We start from the raw sequence: 18,471 nt of genomic DNA, 5'->3' as shown, positions 1-18,471 counted from the left end.
TTGATCATCATCCGAGACCAGACATTTCCATATATGAGAAGAACCCAAGCACTGTGAGTATTTGGGTTATGCTGAGGCGCTCAACATTCAGTTCTGGGCATTGATAGCAGATATCGAAGTCTTCGCATGTCTCACATTTCATATGAGAAGCAGCCCTTGGTATTGTACGAGTGTATACATCGCAATAGCGATCATCTGTCTTACTCGGTCGAATCACAACACATCCTTTTCCTTGCTAAGACCTCGGAACTCGAATATCTAGGACTCGGGCGAAATCATGCAAGAATCCAAAGAGGATGTCTTCTCCAGTTCCCCTCGCTCACCCAAGGAGGTTCCGTCCCAAAAAACCTTCAAGCCCATCCTTTGCTGAAAGTCGCGAAATACTGAGCGACATCTTCATGACCGTTCCTTATAGCATGCCTATGAACCTTAGCAGATTTTATTAGCAGTAGTAATAGTAATTAGCATTAGCCAATGCTAGTTGTGACATGATAATATATGCTTACTACGAAATAATTAGACTTTCAATTCTTCTGCAAGTTTCACTTTACTTATAGGACGATTGAACAGAAAGGCCACAGTAACTATCGACTTCCCAATAGCACAAAGAAGAATTGGAAATGATGAGCTGACTTCTCGCTGTGCAAAAGCACCAACAAAACAACCCGCCGTCAACATGACAAGAAACAAGACTCTGCGATTCCTCAGCCGATTCCGTAGATTCGCCAAACTCGGATCAATAACCACATCAATGAATGCCGCCGTAGCCATCGCAGTCGTAATCTCAGTGACCTTCAAAGATCGACTCATGGCGACCTGTGCACCCGACGAAAATGCCAGAGATGCAATCACAGCCAGAGCGGCAGGTCCATCGCGTTTAATCGGCCAGGAATATTGGATTATCAAAGCGCAAAACACCAAGGCAGTTTGAACCAAATTGCTAATCAAAAGCCAAAGCCTTCGTCTGACTCCAAAGTAGTTTCCCAGTTGGCCCATTACCAAGCCACCGGCGACGAAGAGACTTAAGCTAACGCCGATGTTGGGAAAGCTGTATGCATCGCGAGTGAGACCCGCTACGCCGATGGCAAGGAAGAGTGTGTTTCCCGTTTGATTCGAAGCAAAACACATATAGTCAGGCCACGCTGCAGCATCTTGGATGCCAGTTGCAAAGGAGAGGAGGAGAAGCTCGCTTTCGAGGAGAATGTCTTCGCAGATGTCTTCATCAAGGAATTCCTTTAGCCTGGATTTGCGGCTAGTCTCGGACTCGGGGACTGAGAGCGACATATTGCAATCTTTCCGGTATTTACAGTGGTAAATCGATATCAAGAAGAAATTGGAACGAATTATCTTTCGTGAGTGTGTCCCTCGGGTGCCGCTGTATGGTAGAAACTAGGCGAGTTGATTTTCACCTTCATTAGTGTAAGACTGAAGACTCCAGAATTGCCAGATGATAATCCATGTATTAGTGAAATCTTCCTTTTATCAATAATTTGGATTAGGCTTGGATATAAGAATCACTACATCGGTGGCTTGAAGGGTTATCTATACTCTCGATCGATCAACATTCCAAGCTGACGTATCTACATAGGGGCGCGAGAGGGTTGGAATTTCAAGTCCATGAAAGAGCTGAGATCGACCACGTTGTGGAGAGAGCCAAGGTACGAGGCATGAGGAGAATATTCTACCCTGATTGATCTTAATTTCTTTTACTTGTACTTGAGGGGCCACATGATGGATGACGCGTTGTCAGTAGGATATTGGGAATCCCTCTTGCTCGAAAGGTATAGACATCATTCTAAGAGAAAAAGTAGGCCAGTATACGAGTCCCACTAGCTGAAAAGTTGAAACAAGTCCCAGAAAGGTTATAAACATTTTTTTTTATTATTTTGTCTTTGGGGCTCTTCAGATTCGTCCATACATCGTAGCCCTAAGTCCCAGAGATTCGGTGTAAATTGCCAGCGGTTGCTCATCAATGTTTTAGTCTTATCCTCTGAATGCTTGCATTTTCTAATGAAGATTCTTCATTTGAACTGTTCTCGATCTTCTCTGTGAAAACATCAAAGCTGGTTTTAACCGAGATATAACCACAAGTTGTGGTTGGAGTGAATATCAGAAGCCAAGATAAATAAGGCGAACACAACGAGGCACTAAAATTTAATATAGTTTTGACGGCAAGAAGTAAAAGATCCCCGCCAAAAACCGACCGGCTAAACGATAATCATGTCTCGCTTTCTGAATCAAACGGCGAATTTAGAAGTCAAAGGGCGAACTTAGGGCTAACCGCCGTGTTTTCTTAAATTAGCTTCGTAGCCGCCGAACCCCTGCTTCAAAAATTGCCCAAAACGTAGCGCGCATATTTAGGTCCTTATTTCCCATGCCAATAAATTCTTTTGTATGGTCAATTTTGATGATGTCCCACTTCATGAAATTATATGGAAGAAACGTCGAACAACTAATGCAAGCCACTCCATGTTGTTTTGTGAACCGGTTTGAGGCTCTAGTTGGTCAAGTATCCCACGTTTTCCCGCGATGATCTCAAATGACTTTTTTTTCTATCTCATATATTTCAACCCAGTCATTGCATTCGAGATTGCTGTCTCAATATTCGATGTTTCGACCATTTCTCGGATTTCAATTCCTGCGCTGTTTACCCTCTGCGGTTATATTGCTACTTGTGTTACCAATAAGTTCGGCAAAATGTTATTATCCTAATGGAAAAGTGGATAGTCGATATAGACAGTGTCCGAATAGCCTATCATGCTGTTTGCAAGGTGAATCCTGTCTGTCCAATGGCCTCTGCTTTACGGGGAACTTTGGAATCCTGTATCGTGGGCTTTGCGCCGACACATCCTGGCCGATTGCTGAGTGCCCAAGAGCATGCTATACGGGTAATTCACCGAAACCTTTATCACTATTGCTTAAAAACTTACCCAATCATCCTTCTCGTCTCATAGAAATTGCAGACGGTTGGGCAAATCTATTCCAGTGCAATACCTCCAGTACATTGTTGACTTGTAGTCATGATGTTTCTGCTGGGACTGCATGTCTAGCAAAAAATGCATTGGGTACCTTCGAATATCAGACCGCAAATGTGACAGTGGCTCAGAATGGAGTATCTCATCGTGACCATTTCCCGACGAATACGACAGCGCGCAATTTGACCAGTCAAACCACGAGCCAAACACTGGCTAGTTTGACCGGAATACCAAGCAGTACATGTCCTTCAACCGTGACTTACAACAAGACGCAGCTCGTAGCTATTGGGGCTGGTTTAGGAGCTGGGCTTGGTCTACCTTTGATAATAATAGGCGGAGCTTTGATCTATTGCAACAAAAGGAAAAGGCGTGAACAGCGAGACCGGCAACAAGAATCGGAGCAGCCAAAAGAAAGAGAGAAAGATGATCAATACCAGCATCAATATCAACCACAGACTACAGAGGAAAGACACATCAATAATCATATGCATCGTCGGACAGGAACCATTTGGAAGCCCTCTGAGCTACGAAGCTCGTTTGCAGCACAAAATGAGCTATGGGGATCCTATCATGGCCGTGCGGAATTACCAGGATCAATATGATGCCATCTGCCAGCTTAAGAAAATTATACGTGACTGTATATATTGGCGTTGATCAATGAAGACGAATAACGATAAATGTGTGATTTAAGCTGCAGTAGTTCTCCATGAACTTCGAGCTCCTTGGAATGCCGTACTTATTTGACCAGCTTCTAATCGGTTGTTGAAAGGCACCTCAAAGCTTGAGTGTAACGCCACAGACTCCTATGCGAAAACAATCTCAATTCCACAGAATGGGTGTAATATGTACTTCTCCACAGAATGGGTTAGTATGTACTTCGTCCATGCACTGAACTCCTCGGGGGATACCCCCATAGTTCCCCGGCGAAACCGAGGTTCGTCGCCCCGCGACCTGTCAAGCCTTACAAGGGTACAGTATGAAATAACCTGCCATGCGAGATTTCCACCAAGGTAAACATAGTGTCCAGACTGGTCTTGGTCACATTTGCCCAGGCCATATGACCAGGTTTCGGGAGTTTATTAGGTCTATTACGCCCATGAAGGGTTAGCAGCCGTCTCACCCCTGTCTACGTCAAAGTTGGTGCGGACTTTGTTTAGCAAGCCGTCTCTACCCGGATAATCAATAATCATCTTCTTCAAATATCCTCGAGAAACGTTCAGTCAATGCAGGATCCGAATTACACCCCGGAGACCCGGCAAGTTGAAGAGTTAGTTGGGGGGGGGGGGGAAGGGAAATAAAGAGAACCAACCCCTCATAGCACAACCAGCCGTTCAAGTGGACCATCAATATTTCTAGCGTCAAACATAAGTACAATACTTACTGTAAGAAAAATAAAATAAATAAAAAAGACGAACACCCCCCAATCTGCCCCTCTTATTTTGCGACCCGCGAAATTGTATTCGAGTGTCAAAGCGTCAACGCAAACAGATAAGACTGTGATTTAACCCGCACACAACTTTTAAGATTGGCTCGAATATCCAAATCATACATAACCCCACCGATATTCCCATCTCTCAGAAGGGTTGGAAATCGGGAAGGGTATTAGTCTTGCCGCAACAGAAGCTAAATCAATACATAGATTCTGCAGAACGCCAAAACATACATCGATAATGTCCAACGAAATTAAAATTGCCGTCGATCCAGACGTGCATCTTCGCCACGACGAATATGATCCCCGAGACTGGAATTCCGAAACAACATCCATCGGATCCTCAATCTACCGCGGCATCGTAGAGAATGGTCGACGTTACCAATCTCTCAAGGAAGACGAGTATTGTTTCCCGGCTGATGAGCAGCAATTCGAAACATATGATGCTAGTCATTTAGCCGCCATCGTCGGAGATTCCCTGGAAGAGAACCCTCTTTTCCGCGCCCCGATTGAGCCCAAGAACGTGCTGGATATCGGTACGGGAAAGGGATCTTGGGCTATTGACGTCGCGGATATGTACCCAGAAAGCTGGGTTCGTGGCGTGGATCTCTTCCCTCCTCCTGTCTCATGGTTACCACCGAACTGTGTGCTGGAGGTGGATGATGTTACGCAAGAGTGGACGTGGAGTCGGAAATTCGATTTGATTCATCTACGTGTTTTGGCTTGCTCTTTTACGCCGGGGGAGATGGATGATTTGTTGAGGAAATGCTATGATAATCTTGAGCCGGGTGGTTGGATTGAACAAATGGAAATTCATCCCAACATCTACTGTGATGATGAAAGTATTCCGGAGGATAATGTGTTATATGATATTGGACCAAGGTGAGTGCAGCACACTTCTGTGAAAGAAATTCAATCCATAATATCACTTTTTACGGTCACTAATCAATGCCAAACAGATGTGATGCCGCCGCCAATAAATCCGGGAAACGCATGGATCTAGTCAAAACAATGCGAGCCTCAATTGAAAAGGCCGGATTCATCGATGTCCACGAGAAAGCACTGAAATGGCCCATCGGTCCCTGGCCCCGAGACAAGACGAAGAAGGAACTCGGCTCAATCAACCTGCACCACTGGCTCAATGGTGTGGAAGGGTACACGATGTTTCTGATGACCAAATTCGGAGACCCGGCCCCATGGAGTCAAGAGGAGGTCCGAGTATACAATGCACAAATAAGAAAGGCTCTCCTGAACCCGAATCACCACCCTTACCAGCGAACCCGTAGAGTTTGGGCCAGAAAGCCTTTCCCGGAGGAGGTTGTTCAGGAGGAGGTTGTCCAGGAGGAGCCAAGGGGAGATTCGCCTGTTGTTAAGAAGGAGCAGGAGTAAATGTTGACCCTTTCGAGCTGCTTTTGAAGTTAAGCTTGAGCAATGATTCGCATCGTACTATCTTAGCATACTGTCTCATCTGGCAATTTTTGTTACTTTTCAGATTTTGAATAGTCCTATAATGAGCGAATACGAGAACCTTGAAATACCATGCATACAGATTATTTTCTGCAATCAGTCTTGTAATTGATTCCACTTCCACGTGGTATTCAAGGATAGTCAATTTCAAAATTACGCTTGATCTACCATGGTGTACACTTCAGTGGTTACCGTGAGTTAATTGCAAGCCAAAATATGCCGGAACCAACTTACAGGACTTAAGTACAAAACAGATAGGGATAACACACAGGCAAAAAACAACGGCCGAAAAGTCCCACGCAGGATGTAGTACTCTTTGACTTCCTCCTAAGCGAGCCAAACCTGGAAGAAATTAGTGCTCGTATTCAAAATTGTGATAACTTTCTTGGTACGGACTCCGTGACAGGACTGCATTAGTGGTATTAATTTTTCTTCAGTCGGGAACGTGCAGGGATAATCTCCATTCAAGCTGTGGGTATATGCATGAGGAATATGCACATTCTGCAAAGTTTATAACCAAGATTACACTGTTTAATAGTCAAATTTGAGCTGTCTATTCTATGGATATTTACATTATAATCAGTACATACATATGTACAAGTGGAAGCACCGGTACATAGTTTACATAGCATGTTTATTAGGAACCCCAGATGTGTACATAGTATACTATGCACGCACCCCATGGTTGTCTATACTGAGTTGGATTACTCTTTGAATAAGAAGAAAGAAATATGGTGAGCTCTGCTACCTAGCAATACTACAAGAGAGTACAGTAGGTACTGAACTTCTGTGTAGCGTTCAAGATTGAATAAATCGAGCAGAATCTAAACGAGCAAGCTTTGATACTAGTGAGAATAGTCCATCTTAAGCATACCAGAAATGAATCACTGGATTAAAAAAAAACAATCTGTTAAATGGCAAAAATATCAAGTGTATTGTATTTCCTTTATATGCAAAATATTCCATGCAAATTAAGTCCCTGAATGCAAATGTCTTCAAACCGTGTTATGTATAATGTATCGAGACCGCGCAAATGATGCAAATGAAATAAGTTTAACGAAGAATGGAAGCCCAATCAGTAAAGATCGAGAACAAGATAGAAGAAAAGAAAAGAAAAGAAAAAGAAGTAAAGTGAAAAGCAGAGAAGAGAAGGAGAGAAGAGAAGAAAAAAAAAGGAAGAGAAAAAAAGGTCAAAGGAGAGGTCAATTAAACAACCTGACTCCCCCTCCGACTCCCCGCATGAGAATGAGCCCGACTCCCAGCCTTAACAGTCCGCTGAGAAGAAGCCTGGCTAACACTATCGGCCGGAATAACCGGAATATCAAACTTTGACTTCGACGAATGCGCATGCGAATTCTTCGAAGCCTTCGAACCAGCCTTCGAATGAGACCGATGCGAACGATGCGAGTGATGAGATCTACCCGATCGACTACCAACCTGACTAATAGAGTCATCAGGTGTAACATTCGAGTTCACATCTAAATCAATCACACTCTCTGGTAGCGGGACTTCCCGTGCTGAAACGTGTGATTTGTTTTGGCTTGGTGCTGCGCTGTAGTATGTTGCTTGGGACCCTGCTGGGAGAGGGATGTTTCGCGCGGAGCGGGTGGATGAAGCGGTGCTTCCTGTCGTGGATTTGGATGGTTGTTTGGCGGTGCCGGCACCGCTTTGGTGGCTGTGAATTGAGGCTGCGTGGTATGTTTGGGAGTGGTGGCTGGAGGTGTAACTGGCTCTGTCGTCGTGGCTGTGACGCCGGGTTGCACTCTGTGTCTGGGATGCTTTGATGGTTGAAGCTGAGTGGGTGCTACCCTGGCCGGCCAGGGAGCGAGCGCGAGGTTTGTCTGCTGCGTAGCTGCTGATGAAAGTGCTAGGACTGCAGGGGTATCGCTGCGAGTTGTTGCCTTGGGGTGGGTATTCGATTGCACGGAGTGGGATATCTTCTGGGATACTGAAGATACTACCGTCCGAGGCGCGGCGGCCATTCTCGTCGAAGTACTCTGTGCCTTCGTAGACGGTGCTGGCGCGAGGGTTCTTGGATGTCACGCTTCGACTTAGGGTTGAGCGAGGACCAGAGGCAGAGGCAGAGGTGTAGACGCTGCGTGGTGGTGGTGCTTCGATGGCTCGATATTGATGAGACTGCTCTTCTTCCTTGGGTGATTGTGATGGTGCCATCAGTTGGGCAAAGGCATTCGGTATGAATTGTGAGGGAGCCTGGCTCTGAGTCTGACTCTTGTCGGTTTCTGACTCGGTGGATTGCGAATCGCCTTTTACCATAGCATATGCAATTGCAGCACCGGCAGCAGCACCAATGAGAGTACCAACGATCGTCTTTGCAGCTTTTCCATCATCAGGTTTCTGGACAGTCTGTGTTTGAACGTATGTGGGCGGTGGTATAGATCGCGACTGTGACTGTGTATGATTGGAGACAACCGAAGGCGCAGCCTTCTCAATTGCCGTAGGTGCTCTGGAAACAGCTCTTGACTGGGCTTCAGAAGCAGGTGGTGCAATGCTTTCGGTCTTCTTGATTGTCGTGGCTTTGCTGACAGTGGTAGCTTTGCTACTCTTCGAGACAACCGAGCCATTCTCTAACAGGGCTATTGTAGGACCTCCGGCTTCAGATGCAACAACCGAAGCACCAGGACGATATACAGCCTCGATACTATTCCCATCAAAGTCGATGATGGCGGCACTGTAGTAACCAGTCTGTGAATCACGAGTCTTGGGCTCACCATGTATCTGCCCGCCAGCTTTCAAGGCGCTGATGAAGAATGTCTTGACGGCATCTTTAGATGGAGCCGGAAAGGCAACGTGCACAGCACTAGTGGAGATACTATTCATCTTCAGTTAGAAACATATCACTTGACACAGTTTTGAACTAGTTCATGTATATCCATGAATACTAGTAGCACTCGATGACTTGCCCTGGTTTTTGCTCCGTGACCCAGAAATCAGCGGGCTCACCCTGCTTCTGTCCGAAGCCGATATAATCGTCATGACGACCAATAAACTGGTATCCCAGAGGTTGGAGACATGATAGGAAGAATGATGTGGAGGTTGGGAGGTGCGAGACGGTCAAAGTCAAATGGGAGAGCGGCATATCGGGTGGGAGAAGAAGATAGAAGGGCGTGCCAGATTGTATTCTGCACGCGGCTTGAGTGTAAATTGCAGAAGGTAAAAGATGAAGAAGATGAAGAATGAGACTTTATAGATCAATAGATGATTAAGAAGAGAAGAAATTACCGGCAAACAGTCGGTATCTTAGGAATATATACGGTGAGCGAAACTCGGAAACCGGACCCAAGTCTATATAAGTTAGAGGAACTACATAGTATGACACACCACCACTGCAAACACAAGGCGACCTGCCAGGAACCAGTGGAATTACAGGGAAAATTAGAGCTAGGTTCTATCATGGGTCCAACCCCCTATTCTCCAACTCTCATGCCCAAGCCCAATGTAATGGTCATCCACGCAGTAGTCGACCGAGAAGGGAGAAAGAGAGGCTTGCAGGGAGCCCACTCTCTCGGAGTGGATGGAGTGGACGAGTGGACCCTGAATGAATGGTGGAGGGGTAGTACATACAGTACAGAGAAAGGACTGGGAACAGAGCAAAGAGAGTATTGGAAGTAGAGTTAACCACGATCACAAGGAATTCTGCCCGATCGGGCGATCTGCGCGTCGGGAAGCTGGTGAAACGGACGTGCTGTCCCGGACGAGGCGAGGGCCCATCGAATCATGTTGCTGAACTATTTCCTGGAAGTGTACTCCTCCCAGCTTAGTAGAGGGGAATAGTACTAGACCACGGTGATACAAGTTCCCTTACTCGAAGAGATCACTAAGAAAAGACCAGGGCCAGCTCATCGCAGGGGCCGCAGGTGGATCAATGCCGACGACGGATGGGGCTACTTTGGAATTCGTGGATGGAAGAGAGTGGACGTGCGTGGACGTGAGTGGTTCTCTCCGCCATCAAGAGCAAATTGAGTGAGGCAAAGAAACAAGAATGGAGTAGAATGGAGTCAATGGTGGAGAACAAGGAGTGTACTACGGAGTTTGTATGTATGTGTACAAGTACAATGCGGTGTCGTGCGGGTTTTCTTGGGCAGGCGTGCTGACCGCCACTATGCGCGATGCTGAATTGATACACTCGTACTATGTACAGTAGAGTATATAATTGGATTTAATAAAATGAGTCATTTGAATGCACTGTGCACATCTGTAGAGTGGAATATTGTAATGAATGATTGCTGCGAATAGCAAGGGATTCTAATCTGGGCAGAAATGCAGAAATCATGCCTGGGGCCTTTGACTGATTCGTCCGGGCCGCTATACTGCACGCTTCCGATTAGTTGCAGACAGGCTGGTTTTAGTCCTTTTGACTGGTTTTGCAGGTCCAAAGTGAGGCGGCACCTTGCCACATCGAAATGGGGGATTATTATAGGCTGGAATCAAATAAAAAAGAATAAAAATCAAAATGGACTACGAATGGTAGACTGCCACTTGGTGAGATCAGAAAGAGTCATGGCGAACTTCAGTATGGAATTATCTACTACATAACTTGTACTCACTACGGTACGTTACTACTACTGCAGGAGAGCAAACGAAATGTTTGGATTTTGTTATATTCAACACAATATGTGCCTGATCTCAGGATCCAAGACTGGTTTCCCGATCTTATATGTTCACTTTTCTGGTCTCGCCACAGTCGAAGCGGGCTGCGCAAGAGCTCTGGATCAGGACTGGAGGCGAAAAGGAACCAAATGCCATCCAGTCCGAATGTCTCTTGGAACGTGGGGGAAATCAACAAGCAATTCCCTCGATACCATCTTTCACGGGTCTAAACCCCCTTTCCGGAGCAAAAAAAGAAAAGAAAAATCTCAAAAGTATCCCATATCCTCCAAAAAGAAATTGCAAAAAATAATCAGAGAAAAGGAAAAAAAAAAAAGTGATGCTCGAGATATGACGGAGAAGTGATCCAGCATATGAGGGGAAAAAAGGAAAAAGAAGAGATACCCCGAAAATAGATAGAGACAACGACGGTCCAAAACTCGTCTCGTAGCCCGTGGGTCACAACCGTCACAAGGGAAATTCGTGGCTTGTATAAAGGCGCAGTCGAGCCGGACTGCGAACGGCGGGCAACAGGGCAAACAGCGCGGGCACGCACACGCAAAGATCATTCAATCCCAACTCTATTCCAACAATTCAATGGAGAGAGAGAGAGAGAGAGAGAGAGAGAGAGAGGCGCGGCGGCAGGCGGAAGTTTCCAACCCGAATCGTTCACAGAATATCCCACACCTCCTCAGCCGCATGACAGAACTTACTGCAAGCAACACTGGCACTCAGACTATAGTTGCTGATACTAATGGTATCGTCTTTGAAGGAATCGGCGAAATCATCATGACCCTTAGCCATGGCACCCACGAAAATCGCAATGCTCTCCTTTGGACCCAACGATTCGATGTAATCCTTAGTACGGACCACGGGGGCTTCGAAACTCATGGTCACCTTGCGGCAGTTGGGGGGGTAAGTGGTCGGTAATTGGGTTTTTGATGACCTTGAGGAGCTTTTCTTGAGAATTGGTGGAGCGAATGGAGAGACGGTGCAGCAGTTGGACCATTAAACCGGCGAACCGCTTGAAAGTTCGGGGAATGCGGACGGAGGGGTTGACTTCGATCAAAACGCCCTTGGCAGTGTGGATGAAAATTTGAAGGCGACCGGCCTTGTTGACGGGGGAGTCAAGGAGGGTAAGAAGGCACTACAGATAGTCATGAGTAATCGTCCGGCTATATATAGACACATATAAATGTATGAAAAAAGAGGTAACATACCTGGTGGGTGATATCAGGACGAGCCTCGCTGATATCGCGGTTCATCTTGCGCATGATACCGATATGCTCATCGCTGTTCAACAGAGAATATTTCTCATCCTTAGATCCCGCCCGGCCAGCAGCCCGGTAAGTTTCCAGACTGGCATTAGACAGAATCACAATTAGGCGCTGAGTATCGCGATCGTGCGAGGGGATGGGAACATGCTGCTCCGCAACGAGCTGAGGCAGCTCGGGCGGGGGGCACGATTGAGTACCTATTGATTGATCGCTGTTAGTTGACTGTTGTTGAGTGGCCTGGTCCATAATGGTATCAATTCGCAGGATATTGTTGTCAAGAAGAAAGTAGATAAAATAAAAGAGAAGAAGAAGAATGTTAGGCGCCAATGTCAATGTCACCTAAGAAGGTTGGTTCATTGTTGGCCATGCGGAGTCCCGTTGGAGATTTTTTATTATGGGTTAAATCCGATGAGAAACGCATTGATACTCGAATACCAGCTGAGGGTAAAAGGGACCAGGGTAAGAAGAGAATGCAAGGAAAAGGAGAAGCACTCACGCGCACGCTTTCGCTTTCCAGCCACTTGTGAAGAGTCGGACATTGTTGGAGGATTTGAAGGAGGTTGAAGGTGAGAAGAGATTTTTGAGTTGTCGCTGGGTCGGTTCCGCGGGAGAAAAGGCGGGACCAGTCGACCACAATTGAATCAGTATACAATTGTACGAATATAATTGTATCAAACTATAGTCAATTGCAGAATAATTGTATATTGTAATAGTAGAATACAATAATAGTAATAATAATTAAACTTAACAAAAGGAAAGAAATAACTCTGTTAAATAAATGTAAAGTCCCCGACCGGAGCGGAGACTTCTTATCCTCTCAGCCGTTTAGTGCCATCGCCTGCAGCGGGCCGATTTTCGGTGGAGATGCCATCGTTGCAACTCAAGAATACAGTATGTACATACTGTAGTAATCATGAGAGGTCCTGCACGCTACTGCGTTATAGACATAGAAGATGTAGGTCAGAAAGTATGTGCTTATCATTATCGTCGTCGTTGCAGAAGTTGAGAATCTCCGATAACTATAGGTATATACTAGTCGTGACGGTACTACACAAGGTCAATGGTTTCAATATCAAGATCATTCACTTCACGATAATATTGACCCCGCGTAGAGTACAGCATCCTCACCGTATGATGTGTCTCATACATAAATGCACTATGGACAATTGCATTGGGGTCCAAATAACACCGAAGATGGATCTACTAAAAGTACATACATAGATGCTTCCAGAATTGACCATCATCCTTAGCGGCTGAGGTGATCCTGTACAAGATTACTGTACCGACGGTAGTCTCGCCCTGCCCACATACTGTAGTACGGAGTCTTGTATGCACAAATACCCCTCTTAGACTTTAGATAGCGACACTAATGTTGCACTGATACCTTTACAGGGTGATGGATCTGCTAGAACGTGCAGCTGGTGCCTGTCCACTCCGTACTGTATGGAGCTTGAGACGATCCGAGCCCCGCTATCAATATCATCAGACTATTCCTGTAATGTATGTGTGTAGCACATACTGTACAAGAATAGTCTAGGTTAAAGTCGATAAATGCTGTTTGCCTGTATAGATGACTTCTCATTGGCTAAAAAGAAGTTTGACTTTGACCTCGCCACAAGCCTCGTATACAATGAACTCCGCCATGTACATAGAACACTATGTAATATGAGAATGGGTGTCAGCATCCTCTGCACCCCCCGAAACTGAAATCTGGGGGCAGAGCCATGCTGTGTCAGTCTGGGCCGAGAGAAAGCAAAAAAAAAGCAACCCCAATTGGTTCTCCATCGGTGATGGATTAGTATGAAGCCAATCAGTGGACAGGATCTGTCATCTCTTGCTTCAACCCCTGCTCCAATCAGCGCCGCGAGGGAGCGCTGTGGCCCGGTTGAAGCTCCGGTTTCTCCCTGGAGGATACAGGGTGTGTCAAGATGGACTCAAATGTACTCCATACAGTAGATGGATCCCGTAGACGCCGTGCATTAACCTTCATTCATCTGACTGTCGTTTGGAGGCGGCAGCAAACGAGGTAGATCAAGTGCTAAGTGCTGCGGCCCTGCTGCCTGTATGATACTGTACTGAAGTTGTCCGCCTTGAAGTAAGCCTAGTACATAGTACGCGGCTTGTGATGAATGGATGAGATGGGATTACTGTAGATGAGATGGGATGAGATGAGATGAGAAAAGCTGATCATTCACCACTTTACTCTGGAATATATAATCCACCATGTCGAATACCAGCCAGCCTCTGAGCGTCATGGCCAGGGTCCAGCCATCGGGATTCAATATACGGAGTAGTGACTAACAACAACAACAACAACAAGAAAGACAAGACAAGAAAAGAAATGAAATGACAGTTACCAGCAGAACTCTCCTACACGAGGCAGAAAGTTGGGGCGAAATGCTCATTTAATCTCCCCGCTGCGACATTGTACACAGTCATTTAAGTGGGTTTGTCGGGCTGCGATTGGCCGCGAAGGATGGTTTGGAGCCTGTCGAAATGACAACGCTCTGATTGACCAGTTTGACTGGTTCCTGATGAGCAGAAAGGGGGGGCGAAGGAGGCCCGATGAGTCCCGTTCCCACCGGGCATACCGGGCACCCGTAGGAATTTCGAGAGTGACAGGAGAGAGAAGAGAAGAGCTAGAAAAAGATACTTTTCCCAATTATGAACTTTGCACTTCAAGCTATTTACCCTCTTTCTATCTATGCCCTACTGTAGGCACCAACCGTGTACAATACGGAGTCAATACTCTGATTCATCCAGTGATATCCCTGTTACTATTCGTCATTCGCGTTGGTGGCGACTTTCACGCTGGATAACAAAATCACCCACCACCCTACAATATTTAACGACTCAACCTCCTCCACATTATACCAGCTACAGATCCCCGTGTCTAGCTGTTTGTCATTCCCCCGCCTCCTCTGCTCATTGCTCCCAGCAAGGGATAGAAGTAAGTTACCATCTTGTGTTGCTGGTCGAACAATATGACCTAAACCAGCCTAGCGTCACGCGTGTGGTGGAACCGACGATCGCAACGAGTTAAACTTGGCCCAAAAACCCCCCGTGGAAAAAAAAACAATCTTAGCTTTCTACTCCTCTCCCCACCAAGTCTACACTAAAGGGAGATGCCGTGGACAGTCACCAATTCTTTTAAGCGGTACGTTACCTTTTTTTTTTTCTTTAACGAAATGTTCGCGCAAGCTCCGATCAAACAAAGCTAATGGCAGACAATCCCCAGAGGCCTGATGAAAACATACGGAAGACCAACATGGCGCGTCTATGACGATGAACGAGCCGCGAAGAAAAGACGCGTCCAAGATGAATCGGACGAAGCGGAAACAAATCTTCAATATGCTATTCGCGAATCCTCCGCCGCAGTCCTTTCAAGTCCATCGCGACGCAATTCCGTCGTTCTCTCCGAAGGCACCTTAGATGATATTGACGACCTCACCACGCCGCCCTCCTCCCCACCACCACGATTAACACCACCACCAGCAAATACGCGAAAACCAACTTTCGCCTTTCTAAAACGCAAACATAATAAAGATGCCCCTGCCGCGGGTTCCCCCTTAACAGAAGTTAATTCCAATAGTGTGCGCTCCTCCGTCGATCCACCCAAACAGAAAGATAAAGCGCAACAACAACAAAAACAACCAGCGCTTCGTCAGATGCAGATTGATTTGGGCCATGAGGTACGAAAGACTTGCGTCACATGTGGGATGGAGTACATCCCATCCAACACGGAGGATGCGGCGCTGCACAAGAAGTTCCACGAGATGAACTCGACCGGGGTGGACCTGGGCAAAGCCTTTATGCGCGCAAACGCATCTCGCTGGGTCTACGAGGCGACTCGTTTCGATGAGGGTTACGTGGTGATCGTTGATCGGAAATCATCATCCAGTGCGAAGAACCAAGCAAAGCGCGTATTAGAAGTTGTCAATAAAGAATTATCTTCTCCGGAAATCGACGATGAAACTCTATGGAGCCAAGCCGAGCCTCCGAAACACGTCAAGGATGATGAAGAAAAGGCCGATCGATACCGGGTCTTCCTCCATATGAAGGATAGTCGGTGCGTGGGGCTTGCATTGACGGAACGCATTTGGGAATCACGACCTGTTGTACAAGGAGAGACGAATGGCGCCACGACGGATTCAGCCGTCTCAGTACGAGATGAGGTACATCCGGCTATTGTGGGAGTCTCGCGTATCTGGACTTCGGGAGCTTCACGCAGGAAAGGTATTGCCTTGGATTTACTGGACTGTGTGGTCAGCAATTATATCTACGGCATGGAGATCTCCAAGGATGAAATCGCTTTTAGTCAACCTACTGAGAGTGGCAAGCGGTTAGCTCAAAAATTCTTCGAGGAGGAAGAGACATGGCATGTGTATAACGAGAGGTGATGAGACTATCAAAGAACCAGATATCGACATTTTACATTCGTCGGTGGTTGTTCTACCCTGCTGACTATCACCTTTTCTTTCTCCTTTTCCTTCCTTTTTTTTCGCCTCTTTTTTAACCATGTTCACAGTTTTGGATTTGTTCCTCTTTTGTTTTCATTCTCTATACTCTTTTATTTTATCGGGACATGGCGGATCTGGGGATTGGGACTTTTTTTTGTGTTTTGTTTCTCTGCGGAGGCATGCTTGATTCATCCATTTGTACTACTATACACGCCGTTTGGCTTTTCTATACCGGACAACACTGTCTTTTCTGAGCACAACTTTACCATGCATTCCACATTTTATAATCGTAAAACCCATTAGAACATCAGCCTTGGGAAAAAGTGCCCAAGTCGGATTGAATTCGCAACTGCAGTCGGGGTCACCGGACATTGGATGAATCGATCGGAGGGCGGCGCATCGTTGGATAAGTAGAAACTCGGCGGGGTTCCCCTCTTCCTTTTCATCCTCTCCGACTGAGAGAAGAAGAGCATTCGTCTAGCTTCAAGATGTCTGCCTTCAATCCTTTTCGTGCCAGGACCCTCGATGGTGAGCTCATTCCTCTCTTTCTCCTCTGCTCTATTTCCTGAGATCCGCCTGCTTCCGATGAGATGCGATGGAAGCATTCATAGCAGGCCCCCGACAGCCAATATAACCCCCATCTACACTGATTCCCGCGGCATTGGAACTAACGAGATCGGATGAGATAGGAGGTGCGACTCAGGAGAATTCATCGATATCTCAACCTCCCATCAATTTACCCCCCGATCTCTTTACAAAGCCCATGCGGCCGTTGTCTTCACAGCAGCCCAACGGTCATCCCAAGGCTACACTATCACACAAGACCGAAGACAATGAGTCTTCCTCCTCATCGTCCGATGAACGAACAGCAGACCCATTCAATCCCGATTCCTCCGTGAGCGATAACGAATATGACGAGCGCAATGACGAGCCTCCGAGGAGCTTCAGTTCCCCAACTGATCACCCGCAAAGCACTTCTGGGTCTGCTCCACACCCAGCTCCATCCGAGAATGGATCGACTTTAGCTACACCCGCGAAAAGAATGTCTACATATGTATCTACGACGGAAATTGGCGAAAACGAAATATCTCAAGTCAACACCCCGTCACCTGTCCAGGCAGTCGGGTATAAGTCTCCCGAGAATGATGGTAACACAAGCTCGTCGAGTCGAACCGAGAGAGAGAAAAAACCACCACCGCCACCGAGAAATCATCATGGAAAACGAATCAATGCTCCTGAATCAACCTCTCGGCCGGAATCCATACGGTCTACAAGTCGGTTCTCCTTCCACGCTTCTTCACCGGAAAGTGTGACTTCGGTACAGCCGTCCGGCGGCACATCCAACGCCAATACAGCGTCCCAACCGACATCAACGGATTATTTCCTGATGCCATCAGAAAATCAACAAGCTCTTGGCTCGACTGATTCCCTGCAGCGTAGTCAGTCGCAGAGCAAACGACCTCCAACGCCCCCGCTCAGTCGGCGACAAAGCCAAATGCGGAGATCCAAGTCTACCCAATCCAAATCCAGCAATAGTCGATTGACGCTGTCATCACTCGATTCAGAGAGTAACGATAGTTCCCAACCACCTAGTCCGGGACCTCCCCCTCGATCAGTGGCTTCTAAATCTCAAGATCGGAAGCGTGCTAGTATGCCTCCGCCAGCCTCAGCAACAACATCATCATTAACAATGACAGCCTCAGCAACAATTCTCCCCGCCACCGAGGCTCCAACAGAATCACTCTCACCACCAGCAAGCTCTCGACCCCTTCCTTCACAACCCGGTCGACGTGTCTCATCTTATGGCAGTCCATCGACAGGGTCCTCCTCGGGAGCCCCGCCTCCTCCTCCGCCACCTCGTCGTGGAGCACGCGAGTCTCAAATTCGAAATAGTGATGGCGGGACTGAGACCCCTGTCCATAGAGTAGATAGTCCATTACCCCAGCCTTCTAACGCGAGCGATATCTTGGCCGATCTCTCGCGGCTTCAGAAAGAGGTGGATGATTTGCGTGGCCACTATGAAAGCCGGAAAGTTAGCCAGTAAGGAGTTTGAGAAGGATCCAGCGGGCTGCATCCTTGAAACGAGTTTGTACGAATGAGTGTATGCATTGCAAATATCATTTTCATTTATCATTTTAGTTTCTCCTTTGTTTGTAACCCATGTAGAAATACAATCACCAGTATAATTGTTGATTTGTATGATTGGCTCAAAGCGATCGGCGAAATGACGTCGTATTTTCCTTTTAAAAAAAACGAAC

General features: G+C 46.7%; 6 protein-coding genes across 6 annotated transcripts; 3 read left to right on the top strand and 3 right to left on the bottom strand.

The window, feature by feature from the left end:
• Positions 1-516: 516 nt before the first annotated feature.
• Positions 517-1,284, bottom strand: N7469_005417 (YoaK family protein; the record flags this gene model as incomplete). Its single annotated transcript, XM_056644337.1, has 1 exon — positions 517-1,284. The coding sequence occupies one exon, from the start codon at positions 1,282-1,284 to the stop codon at positions 517-519; it is 768 nt and encodes a 255-aa protein (XP_056501151.1).
• A 3,361-nt stretch (positions 1,285-4,645) lies between these two features.
• N7469_005416 (uncharacterized protein) lies at positions 4,646-5,793 on the top strand (the record flags this gene model as incomplete). Its single annotated transcript, XM_056644336.1, has 2 exons — positions 4,646-5,286; positions 5,364-5,793. 2 exons carry the CDS (start codon positions 4,646-4,648, stop codon positions 5,791-5,793), a joined length of 1,071 nt encoding a protein of 356 aa, XP_056501150.1.
• Positions 5,794-7,077: 1,284 nt separating this feature from the next.
• On the bottom strand, positions 7,078-8,968 carry N7469_005415 (VOC family protein; the record flags this gene model as incomplete). The annotated part of the gene is made up of 2 exons (XM_056644335.1): positions 7,078-8,701; positions 8,772-8,968. The coding sequence occupies 2 exons, from the start codon at positions 8,966-8,968 to the stop codon at positions 7,078-7,080; spliced, it is 1,821 nt and encodes a 606-aa protein (XP_056501149.1).
• A 2,177-nt stretch (positions 8,969-11,145) lies between these two features.
• On the bottom strand, positions 11,146-12,330 carry N7469_005414 (18S rRNA pseudouridine methyltransferase; the record flags this gene model as incomplete). The annotated part of the gene is given in 4 exon segments (XM_056644334.1): positions 11,146-11,354; positions 11,374-11,623; positions 11,697-11,950; positions 12,250-12,330. 4 exon segments carry the CDS (start codon positions 12,290-12,292, stop codon positions 11,146-11,148), a joined length of 756 nt encoding a protein of 251 aa, XP_056501148.1. The 5' UTR covers positions 12,293-12,330.
• Positions 12,331-14,863: 2,533 nt separating this feature from the next.
• On the top strand, positions 14,864-16,153 carry N7469_005413 (ESCO family N-acetyltransferase; the record flags this gene model as incomplete). Its single annotated transcript, XM_056644333.1, has 2 exons — positions 14,864-14,910; positions 14,992-16,153. The coding sequence occupies exons 1-2, from the start codon at positions 14,879-14,881 to the stop codon at positions 16,151-16,153; spliced, it is 1,194 nt and encodes a 397-aa protein (XP_056501147.1). The 5' UTR covers positions 14,864-14,878.
• A 548-nt stretch (positions 16,154-16,701) lies between these two features.
• N7469_005412 (uncharacterized protein) lies at positions 16,702-18,257 on the top strand (the record flags this gene model as incomplete). The annotated part of the gene is made up of 2 exons (XM_056644332.1): positions 16,702-16,741; positions 16,903-18,257. The coding sequence occupies 2 exons, from the start codon at positions 16,702-16,704 to the stop codon at positions 18,255-18,257; spliced, it is 1,395 nt and encodes a 464-aa protein (XP_056501146.1).
• Between the last annotated feature and the right edge of the window lie 214 nt (positions 18,258-18,471).

The sequence above is a fragment of the Penicillium citrinum genome (genome assembly GCF_028827155.1).
Source record: "Penicillium citrinum strain IBT 23319 chromosome Unknown utg000004l:1.0-2404223.0:1.0-2405248.0, whole genome shotgun sequence".
Taxonomy (NCBI): Eukaryota; Fungi; Ascomycota; class Eurotiomycetes; order Eurotiales; family Aspergillaceae; genus Penicillium; species Penicillium citrinum.
Note: the sequence above shows the minus strand (reverse complement) of the source record. Positions and strands in the feature narration are given on the sequence as shown.